Source organism: Procambarus clarkii, chromosome 94 (genome assembly GCF_040958095.1).
Source record: "Procambarus clarkii isolate CNS0578487 chromosome 94, FALCON_Pclarkii_2.0, whole genome shotgun sequence".
Lineage (NCBI taxonomy): Eukaryota > Metazoa > Arthropoda > Malacostraca > Decapoda > Cambaridae > Procambarus > Procambarus clarkii.
In genome coordinates, this window is record NC_091243.1 from 10,810,884 (window position 1) to 10,823,372 (window position 12,489).

The following is a 12,489-nucleotide window of genomic DNA, read 5'->3' on the forward strand; positions in this document are numbered from 1 at the left end:
AGCCACGTTGTTGTGAATTATCGTCTGCATCTGTGCATTCTACCACCTTCAAGACCAAGACACAACATCCAGCACACTGCCCCAGCCGGTCGGCCGAGCGGACAGCACGCTGGACTTGTGATCCTGTGGTCCTAGGTTCGATCCCAGGCGCCGGGAGAAACAATGGGCAGAGTTTCTTTCACGCTATGCCCCTGTTACTTAGCAGTAAAATAGGTATCTGGGTGTTAGTCAGCTGTCACGTGCTGCTTCCTGGGGGTGGAGGCTGGTCGAGGACCGGGCCGCGGGGACACTAAAAAGCCCCGAAATCATCTCAAGATAGCCGTCATAAGAACATAGGAAGTAAGGCAACCTGCTCTCGCACAAGACAGCACATATATGATTATGAACTTATATGATATGATCATATATCATATATATATGATCATATGTGAGCTTATAGTCACTATTTCGCTTATAAATAAGTACATATGTGACATATCCCAAGCCATGTTTTTGTTTTCAAGGCACTAACTTTTTCTCTCAGTTTTATTAAACAATAGAGATTTTATACAAAATTTGACAATATCCTGAGTTACTTTACAATTTATTTAAATATTTTAGTTTTGTTTTATTATTTTTATAAAACTGTAATATCAATAAAGGTATAGGTTCAGTACTAATTGTAATATCTTAACATACTAAGAAGGTTAGGTTAGGTTGTGGTTTTCTATTCAGCTTTTCAAGGTAAACTCAAATATTCACAATAAGTTGGTATGTCACATACGTACTTATTCACAAGCAAGATATTGACTATAAGCAAGTGCGAAAACGGGTTGCATAAGGATATTGCATAACATCTATTGACTCACGCGACATCTTACTTTACCTCACTCCCGGTTGCTCCAGCTAAATTGTACACTTCTACTCTGCCTTTGGAAAATGTTGACAGGATCAATGAAACGCATTTCTTAGCGTCAAACCATAATGATACGGAAAAATTAATCTTGGAAAGTTAATTATTCAATACACACAGAAATCACAATAGCGTGATGCATCAAATGAACAAATCCACAAGGGCCGTGACGAGGGTTCGAACGTACGTCCGAGAGGATCCCAGACGCGCCTTAATCGACTGTGATTCCCTTAATCACTGATTTCTCCCGTTTTGTTATATTCAATGTCTAATGAAAATCAATTTAAGAAGGGAGCGTATCTAAAAGGAAACGGAAGTTACAAATTAAGTTTCAGAATAATAATTTAATAGTGAGGCCGGTGTAACTGGCAGCAGCTGGTGATATGGTATAAATCAGTCTTAATTGTGGAGGAAAAGGTTGGCCGGCGGCCCTGTCCTCGCCCACTGACTACTGTCTCTCTCCCTCCCCTCCCTTTGTACTGTTTGGTGCCTTGTGTCTGACAGTCGCTGTTCAAGTTCAAGTATGTTTATTGAGACAAGAAAATACATCTCAAAGGAATAGAGTAGCTTAGGCTATGTCCCTCCCCCCCCCCCCCTCCAAGTAGCTGTTTGTCTCTAAATGATTCCTGTTAACTGTTCAAAGATGGGTTATATAACTAAGATAGCTTCAGGATGATTTTGATGGGCTATTTTGTTGATTATGTTTTGATCTAGCCGAATAATTCAAGATTGTCAGGAAGAGGAATCCTGTGAACATACATTAGGCTTGTATCAAGCTCCCTCCTAGGCCGAACAACCCCCCATAGCAATTAAACCAAAACTATAATTTTGTATTAGCCACGAAAACACAATGTCGGTAAACAGTGACTCCCGCTGGGCTCAAGTTGTCTGTCTGAGGCTGCCCCAGAATCTGTAGTCTCTACAATCTAGTTTGTGTTCGAAAAACAGAAGATGGTGACCATGACATGTGAGAACGTTACAAAAGCTTACAAAATCCCTTCTGTTATGAATAAAGACCAGTTATCTAGAACCCCCCATAGAAGCATATATGAGATTCCTCAAGTTAGATGTTTCGGAAAGTCATGTACAAATTTTTAATTATTTTCAACAGAATACGACAAACAAACTTTTTTTTGGCTATAGCCTAAATTATAATAAAGATTTATTTGACCAAACATTTTTTGTTATTGTTTTAGTTCGTGTTAAGTACCAAGGTTTGAAATTATATATTCATATATATATATATATATATATATATATATATATATATATATATATATATATATATATATATATATATATATATATATATAATGTTACGTGTCCCCCATCGCCATGGTCCCCTTGTCCTTGTTGTTCCGTGTGTGTCCTCGTCATGCTCCTCCATATCCCCTCGCCCTGGTCCACCATGTCCCCCTCTCCTTGGGCCCCCGTGACCCCTTGCACTGGTCAACGATAACACCACAACTTACTCCATAACACCAACACTCCCACAAAAACATCAACACACGTTAACAGACCATATCCTGAAAACCGCACTCCTCACTTCCCGGTCTGCTAGACACAGTGTCACCAGCGTGTTGGACTTATACACTGTGTTACAACTGCTAGACACAGTGTAAACAAGAGTTCTAAAATATAATTACTTTCGCCAGCATATTGGACTATAGACTGTTACAACTCTGCTAGACACAGTGTCACCAACATATTGGACTATAGACTGTGTTACAACTGCTAGACACAGTGTCACCAGCATATTGGACTATAGACTGTGTTACAACACTGCTAGACACAGTGTCACCAGCATATTGGACTATAGACTGTGTTACAACTCTGCTAGACACAGTGTCACCAGCATATGGGACTATAGACTGTTACAACTCTGCTAGACAGTGTCACCAGCATATTGGACTACAGAGTGTGTTACAACTGCTAGACACAGTGTCACCAGCATATTGAACTATAGACTGTGTTACAACTGCTAGACAGTGTCACCAGCATATTGGACTATAGACTGTGTTACAACTCGCCTAGACACAGTGTCACCAGCATATTGGACTATAGACTGTTACAACTGCTAGACACAGTGTCACCAGCATATTGGACTATAGACTGTGTTACAACTGCTAGACACAGTGTCACCAGCATATTGGACTATAGACTGCTACAACTGCTAGACACAGTGTCACCAGCATATGGGACTACAGACTGTGTTACAACTCTGCTAGACACAGTGTCACCAGCATATTGGACTATAGACTGTGTTACAACTGCTAGACACAATGTCACCACCATATTGGACTACAGTCTGCTAGTTTCAAGCCTGGAATATTAAGCGCTTCAAGCTAATGCTCCGAAAATCGAAGAACATCTGATTTAGTGTCATGTCAGATACGTTATTGATTATGGTAACGTCAATGGAGCCATTAAATACAATGTTGCCACACAGCCTGCCTGAGGCTCCGAGGTCACTTGTTAAACTCATGTAAAGAGAATTACAAGATATTTCTTTTTCCCATCAATAGACTTACGGAGGCTGTTGCCAAATCCAAAACGTTGTATTTATAAATAGTTGTACAATTTCAAATTGATGTAGTTTATAAATAAGTTAAAAACTAATTTGCACAAGGATAACTTTCAATAATAGCATGACAAGTAAGGATGATAATTATATTATGTAATAGATGGGGTAGCCGGCTGCGCCCAGGTTCCCCCCATTCCTTTTCCCCTTCTCCCAATCTTCCTCAGTCTCACCAATCTTCCCCAATTCCCCCACTCCATTCCTCTTCCCCCCATCTCATCCCTCTCCAACTTTCTCACCTCTTTCTCCGACTTTCTCACCACCTCCCCCTCGCCACCAATCTCTCTCTCTCTCTCTCTCTCTCTCTCTCTCTCTCTCTCTCTCTCTCTCTCTTTCAAAACACACAACGTAACCACAATGTTATTTTTTTCAAGTGTTACGTTGATGCAAAATTGTAACAGCCCAGTAAAAAAAAAATTGTGATCATGTTGTAAGTTGGTAAGACAGCAATGGGACGCTAGGAGGAACCTAATATACGATATGTGAACAATATTGAGGTTCAGCCAACATTAACACGTATAACAGCAACAACACTCAAGGTGTGAACACTATTGCAACTAGAAGGTATGTTTTCAAGTATAATAATAATAATACATGTTTACTTAGATGTGAATGATGTTGGACCAAAGAAACACTTTGCCATGTAATTGAATATAGAGGAGGGACTCTACCTCCTGTAATTGAATATATGAAGTAGATGACTCTACTAGTAGTTGTCCAAATGTGAAGAATGACAAAGCATGTTGTCTAATATAATGAGAATGGGAGCAGAATTCTAGGAATGAGAACGATGAGGGAGCAATGAGACAGGCAAGTCTAGAGCAATGACAACTGGGAAAGTTGTCTAAGAAATGTGAATGATCTTAAACTTACTAAAGAATAAAAATCTAGAGTCTAGACTCTAGAGCAATGACAACTGGGAATGTTGCCTAAGAAATGTGAATTATCTTAAACTTACTAAAGAATAAAAATAACAGTAATAACTAGTGTCCATTTTTTACAAGCAAAACTAATATAATAATAATAATAATAATAATAATAATAATAATAATAATTGGATGAATCGAGGAATTCATCCAATTTTCCAATCTAATCGAGGAATAATAATTGTTTTAGCGTGGTTATCATGTTGAATGGTGACTGTTTAGCAGTCACCATTCAACATGAATGGTGACTGCTATTTGTCATTCCATTAGTATGAAGGTGAACAGTGTAATGGTACGGTGAACCGTGACTGTATAATGTGCCGGTGAACTGTGACTACCTAACAATATATTTTATACGTGTCATATATTGATGAATACTCAGCATATCCACGTGTTATATGTTGATGAATGTTCAATTTATCCTCGTGCTGTATGATGATGAACAGTCAGCATATCTAAGTGGAATATGCTGATGAATATCCCGCATATCCTAGTGTTATATGTTTATGAAAAGTCAGTATATCCATATCCAAGTTTTATATGTCAATGAATGTTCTGTATATGAACGTTTTATATGTTGATATATCTTTAGTATATCCACGTGTTATGTTGATAAACGTTCAGTATACATACGTGTTATAGGAAGATTAATGTTCAGTATATCCAACTGTTATATACCGACAGTATAATTATTGAACAATAGGCACAAAAATTAATTATATTGCATTATATGCCAAACGTAAATCACCTAACTGCCCCTTTGGGGAGCTAGGCTGCGAAAATTTATTTTTTAAATCAAACTGCAAATCTGCTACATCGTGAAATTCCTACCACAGAATCATCATAATCACTATCCTTCATTGTACTCACCATAAGCAATTCACCATTTCCATAACACGTCAATAGCATCAACACAGCAGTAGACTCACGATATTTTAATTGAATGTATCACACTGTACATAATAAATGTCACTATCACCGCAATAATTGTATCACTATCACCATCATACTTCACTGTCACTACCATGATAGCATCACTATCACCACCAAATTAAGGTCGTCACCACAATGAGGCTGTCTCTAGCATCACCGTAATAATGTCATTATCACTTGCATGAGAATTTTACCACCAACAAAATAATGAATATCACTATTATTCATTTATTTACTATACTACTATATAGTAGGGTCACCATCACCACCATCATAATGTGACTATCATTATCGTTATAGTCGCCATTATTATACTATAAGTAACTCGATATTTCTCATTCTCACTATTCCTCCACCATTGCCATCATGAAATCCAACCCCCTATCCACCTGAAATGATAATACTACCCTCATATCCACCTGGAATGATAGTACTAACCCCTATCCACCTGAAATGATAATACTACCCTCATATCCACCTGGAATGATAGTACTACCCCCTATCCACCTGAAAGTATAGTACTCTCTAATTATTGGGTCGATTGTACCACTATGTAGCAATGGAGCTCCAGCAAACCATATGTTGTACTATTTTTTTGGTATAGTCCGGAAAAGATTAAGCTGAAATCCAAACTTAAAAATTCCTAGTCCTAGAATAGCATATGTACAATATAGCGAAGCATACAAGAATAGAAGAATAGACTAGAATTCTATTATATGCTAAGAATAGCATATATGTATGTATTAGGCTAAAATATGGGTGTATTAGACCTGGGAGTGCTAAGAGAGGTTGGCATAGGTAAGGCCATATATTTATCTCGCTACAGAAAAACAAAAGTTTCCAGTTTATCCAAATTCAATAATACAAGAGTCTATTTTCTGATGGTCCATCACGATATATTGGTACTTTCGATCACACTGTTACTGTATGTACAGTACAGTACTGTACTTTCATTTTAGGAGGATGGATTGATTAAAGAACTATAAGCTATAACTTCACTGTCAGAAATGACTTAATTATTGCCTTAAAAATTATCCATTATCACTGCATTCTAACTAGCTATTACTTCACTATCAATATATCACAATCAGCTATCACCTGACTTTCAATATATCACAATCAGCTATCACCTGACAATGTATCACTATCAGCTATCAACTCACTTTCAGCCGATCACTATCACCTCGCTACTATTATATCACTATCAGCTATCATCTGACTGTCAATATATCACTATCAGCTATCATCTGAATGTCAATATATCACTATCAGCTATCATCTGACTGTCAATATATCACTATCAGCTATCATCTGACTGTCAATATATCACAATCAGCTATCATCTGACTGTCAATACATCACAATCAGCTATCATGCTGACTCAATATATCACTATCACCTCGCAATTAGTATATCACCCAATCATCACTATACTCATCAGCAGTCACCCAGTCACCACCATACTCGTCAATATTCACCGGATCATCACCGCATTCATCACTCACTAAATTATGCAGCGGAGCTGGGACCTTTAAAGGGTAAGTGTGCATGTTGTGGGTTGTTTCCCTTGTGCACCCAAGCAACAGCCTGGTGGACCAAACTCTCACAAGTCAAGCCTGGCCTCGGGCCGGGCTTGGGGAGTAGAAGAACTCCCAGAACCCCATCAACCAGGTATCAACCAGGTAACCCAAGCCCCTTTCTCATACAAAAAATAAATAAAAACGCTGGAATGGGCAGATGCAGTTTTGAGTAGTGTTGAGGTAGGGTGGGTTAGTTGGGCGAGTGGAAGATAATTAGGTAAGTATAAGTTTGGGGCTGGACTTACCCAATTGTTTTTGCCGGGGTTATGAGGTTTAGCTCTTTGATCCGTCTCTGCACGGGCTCACCATAGCCCGTGCTACTTGGAATTTTGAGTTCCAAGTAGCTGATTCTATAACATCTCAACCCTGAATCAACTAATATACACTTATCAGACATATTGTGTTATATCTTCATTTGAACTGTCTATGGCGTCTGCTTTCACCACTTCTCTTAATAGTGCATTTCAATTGTTCACTATTATAATTTAGTTTCCCCTTCTGTGTTCCATAGAATGAAAACAATTATGAAAATTGGGCAAATTAGGATACGAGTCATTGGCACTCATTGCAATTTGGGAGGAAAAGGTGGGACTTGGAAGCTAAAGCTCGATTCTATAACGCATCCAGGTGATTACACACACACACACACACACACACACACACACACACACACACACACACACACACACACACACACACACACACACACACACACACACACACACACACACAAACGTTTCGTTTCTCCACTCTGGCAGCCTCCTCCTCCTCCTCCTTCCTGGGAAATCAATAGCGGTAGGTTCTTGCATCGTTGTTGTTGTTTTCGTTGGTGCCGTTTCTACTGATACTGTTATTGTTCGTTGTTGCCGTTAGTACTTATGTTGTTATTGTTCGTTGATGCCGTTAGTGCTTATGTTGTTATTGTTCGTTGTTGCCGTTAGTACTTATGTTATTATTGTTCGTTGTTGCCGTTAGTACTACTACTGTTGTTCGTAGCTATTGTAAGTACTGCTAATGTTGTTGTTCGTTGCTAATTTCATTAGTAATTTACCTTTTTTCTGGAGAGTAGGACAGGTCTATTTGATTGTGTGTGTATTTACTATTTGTGCCGGCAAGATCTAGTTCTTGGAACCCGCCTTTCCAATCGTCGATTGTCTAATGTACTGACTTTCGACCTATTTTTTTCAATCACTTCTACTATATATATATTTTCTCTCACACACACAGAGCCTGGATCAGGTCAGATAAGCTTCGAACGGTGCACACACTATATCAGAAGTTAGCAGCGACGTCTGCAAAGGAGCTCCCACGTATTAGAGGTGAGCAGTATACGATGAGGTTCGTGCGTGACCTCCTCTGGCAGGCGCTGACGGGGGGAAGCTGGTTAAAGGATTCGAAAATATGGTGGTAGAGGAGATGCCGACGAAAGAACACTGGAATTTTCGCGGCTAGCTTCTTTAGTGACGTTCTAAACTCTAGGGTCACACTACATTATATTACATATAATGTAGTGTGACCCTATTATAGACAGGAATTTCCTAATTTCCTTGAGTATCGTATTTAATAATACAGGGGGTATCAGGTGAACAAGTGCATCAGGTGAAAAAAAACTCTACCCATTTGTTGCTACCTCGCCCAGATAATCGAACCCAGGTCATTAGGACTATGACCCCAGAGCGTTGTCCACTCAGCTGCGAGGGCCCCTCTAGATGCACACACACTGATGCACCCCCCGAGGTGTGTGTGTGTGTGTATGTGTTAATACAAGCACAAAAATCTTGAGAGAAGCACATCTTAACAGACAACAGAGATTGAACCTCATAGCAGAAACAATCTCGTAGGTGATAAATGGAGACCGTTGCAAACAGACATAGTGAAGATAGGAAGAGGCAACTATCAATCAAAATGAAGGGGGTTGGGGGGACCAGTCATCTAGGAACAAGCAAACAATGACTTTTTTTTTTGGGGGGGGGGCGTTCTTATTTACCCACCCACACGTTTTACCCCCCAACTATGCTCACGTAATGGCATCTGGCCTTCCACACACACTCCCCCTCACACGCACTCATCCGCTCCTCACAACACACTCCAGTCACATGTAACAATATTACACCACGAGCTGCTTAGTCTTAGCACATCACTTGCAGCCTGGCAGGATAATGTTAGTGGTAAGGCTGAGATAACATGTGAACAACGAAAACACTGTGCAGTCATCACGCACGCGTACCACTCCCTCCTTCTCTCTCTCTCTCTCTCTACTTTTTGCGAGCCATTTTCCTCATGACCCCTGCGGTGTGTGGCCAGAACACCATCTCCCCTTCCCCCCCGGTGTGCTTGACCCGGAGCACCGCTGTACACGTTGTACACCGAACACGTCCACAAAGGTGACAGTTATCGCAACACATTGCTCGCATCCCTCGCCAGAGATGGATGGATGTTGGCCCGCGGCGCTGCCTAGAAGATTTTCATCCCCCCGCGAGCCTTTGCTTGCGTGGGAGACTGACCTAGTGCGCGCTGCAGCAGGAGGCCCAGAAGCAGAGCGGCCAGGGGGACGCCGCCTCCGCTCCTCATCTCGCATCACAGAGCAGAGAGAGGGGTCGAGGAATGGCGGTAGAGAAGGTATAGCGCGTCGGCCGGTGGTCCAGGTCGCGTAACGTAGCCACTAGCAGAGTCGCGCGCTCACTGCCCGTCCGGCTCCTCCTCCCACTGGTGCCGTGGGCCGCCGCCGCCGCGCTCCAGCCCCGCGCACGCCCCCGGTCCTCCTCCCTCCGACACCACCATACGCCGCTCCCGCTCCATTATCTCCACATGCTAACACCTCGCGTCGTGCCTTGTGTCACCTGCACCACATGGTATACGTTGTGGCACCTCTTACACGTCATGCCTTGTGTCATATACACCTCACGCTATACGTTGTGTCACCTCCACCTCACGCCATGCCTTGTGTCACCTCTTACACATCATACGTTGTGTCACCTCTTAGACATCATACGTTGTGTCACCTGCACCTCACGTCATGCGTTGTCACCTCCACCACGTCATACGCTGTCACCATCACACATCGTGCATTATCACCACCATCGCATGATAGACATGTTACGTGACAGATGATAGTGACACAGATGACATTTGGTGGCACAGTGGATAATCCCTTGACTACATAGATAAGTCTTACAGGATCCCTTTTCCAGTCAGTAAATAGTAAATCATTGTCACAACCACATACAAATTCAAAATCAAATTCTTTACTTTTTTAAGTAAATATTTAAATACATTTTAGCAAATTGAATAAACAGTCGCGCCCCCCTAAGATATTTTTCAGCAGACACACGAGTTGTGCAATAAATACAAGAATATTATAATAGGCTATATCTATGGTTTCTTGAAAAAAGTATAGACATAGAGTATGCTCTATTTAGGAAGAAATATGCTTATGCTCCTGTTATAATATAAAATAATACACTATAGATTTAATCATTTATAATATCGTTATTATGAGTAGTACAGTATTTCATAACCTTGTACAATATTGGTTGACATGTTTTAATGATGCTATATAAAGTAAATCTTGTAAAGTACGATGATTTTTTATTATTTTACAAGATTGTTGTAATAATTAATTTAGCAGAGATACACGTCTCAGTTACATGTGTATCTCAGCTAAATGATACTTGGAGCCGTGTGTAAGCTGGCTGTTAATGGTTTAGTGTAACCGTATGTAAGCTGGATGTTGATGGTTGAGTGTAACCGTATGTAAGCTGGCTGTTGATGGTTGAATGTAACCGTGTGTAAGCTGGCTGTTGATGGTTGAGTGTAACCGCGTGTAAGCTGGCTGTTGATGGTTGAATGTAACCGCATGTAAGCTGGCTGTTGATGGTTGAGTGTAACCGTATGTTAGCTGGATGCTGATGGTTGACTGAATTTGCTAGATACTCAATGCCTAGCCGATGTCCAATCTTCTATTGTTGTATGTGTCGATTATTTTAGCGTTGTTTGTCAGGAGATCTGGGTGTGTGTTGAGACCAGACACATGTTCCTTGATGGGGCCTTAATGTTTGTGCATTGTCAGGCGCCTTGGAAGAGATGTTATTGTTGTCTTCCCTGAACGTGTCCTCAGGCTAGGCTCGTCCAGGCAGCGCCGAACCCAAAGATGCATCCATCAATTTTAACAAACTGCGTATTCAACATTGTTATTTTCTCGGTGATAAACGAGCATATATATATAAATGTTAGTTTAAATGATAACAAAAAATATAAACACGTGGCGCTCAGAAACAATATACAAGTATAGAAAGTCAGTACAACTAATATCATAATAATAGGCTACTGTGCACTTAGCGTAACAAAAAGGCGAGTACAAATAACATAACAAGAGACTACTCAGCAGATAGTGTCACGAAAGTACTTGAAAGTGCCAATGTTGTGGCAAATTTGGGGAATATACAACATTATTTTCGCAAACTTTCTGGGGGTAAAACAAATACTACACTGTATTACATTTATTTAAAAATTCTAGTTACAAAATTCAGTTAATTTTAACTCGTTACAGTTAAACACATCAGGAGCATATCTGGACGAAAGAACATTAATTATGTCAGATACAGCCGGAAAATTAGCCTCTCAATCACCTGATCATATGATTTCATATTCATGTCAGGATCACATTCCATTAATATGAGAAGGCCACAGGGATACGTGCATAGCCTGATTATTCCAGACAGGCGTAGTAACACATCAAACTTGAATCCTTACCAACACCTGATGGAAAAGTTCCAAGGGACAGTCTTTACAAGTGGTTGGGTTGGTGGGGTGATTTACAAACAATCACCTGTTGCCTTTACAGGTGATTGGATTCGTTTCTCTCGTAACTAAATTCTTGGTTATGCTTTCTCCTAAATTTGCGGGCAATGCAAATTAATATAAATTAATTTTTAACCCCAATGTAAACGTAAGATACTGTATGTGCACATTTGTGGAAATAAAATAATAACTCGATTTATAATCTGATGTACGTATAATAAAATATATATACAAATTAAGGAATAAGCGCCAAGCCATTACAACTATATAGCACTGGGAAAGGGTCAGGATAAGGATTTTGGTATGGGACGGAGGGAAAGGAATGGTGCCCAAAGGAACAGATAAAAGAAAAACTAATTCAATTACGTTGAATAATCCATTATATCATCTGTACTATAATATTTTACTCATATGAGAAGCTACTTTTCCTAATACTGTATGTAAATAAGATGCAGTGTTGAGACGTCCCCCAGGCAAGTGTAAGGGTTGAACAGCACTATGTCACAGAGTACAGCACCGCTCCTGTGCCAGGTAAGTGCACTACGGGCTCACCATAGCCCGTGCTACTTGCCCCGCTCCTGTGCCAGGTAAGTTACGGGCTCACCATAGCCCGTGCTACTTGGAACTTGTTCCGAGTAGCTGAATCTATAACAACACATGTCAGTCGCAGAGCGGCCGGCGAGGAGGCAGGTACACGGCGACGCTGCTCCCTCCTCGCCCTCCTACACCACTGCACAGGTTCTTGTAACACTTTGTAATAATTTATAGAGGTGCCAC

General features: G+C 40.5%; 2 protein-coding genes across 4 annotated transcripts in view; one reads left to right on the forward strand and one right to left on the reverse strand.

Moving 5' to 3' along the window:
• Lrp4 (LDL receptor related protein 4) overlaps window positions 1–10,265 on the reverse strand; it is a 222,350-nt gene extending 212,085 nt beyond the window's left edge. For 2 of the 3 annotated variants that reach the window (XM_069319940.1, XM_069319941.1), the window contains exon 1: window positions 9,417–10,264. In XM_069319940.1, the coding sequence (XP_069176041.1) occupies window positions 9,417–9,483 (67 nt within the window). In that variant the 5' untranslated portion in view covers window positions 9,484–10,264. Of the gene's footprint in view, window positions 1–9,416 lie in introns of all 3 variants that reach the window. The other variant, XM_069319939.1, reaches the window with a different exon arrangement.
• Window positions 10,266–12,281: 2,016 nt separating this feature from the next.
• Window positions 12,282–12,489, forward strand: part of LOC123747354 (uncharacterized) — an 11,727-nt gene continuing 11,519 nt past the window's right edge. Inside the window, exon 1 of the mRNA XM_045729513.2 lies at window positions 12,282–12,450. Coding sequence (XP_045585469.2) covers window positions 12,370–12,450 — 81 coding nt within the window. The 5' untranslated portion in view covers window positions 12,282–12,369. The remainder of the gene's footprint in view (window positions 12,451–12,489) is intronic.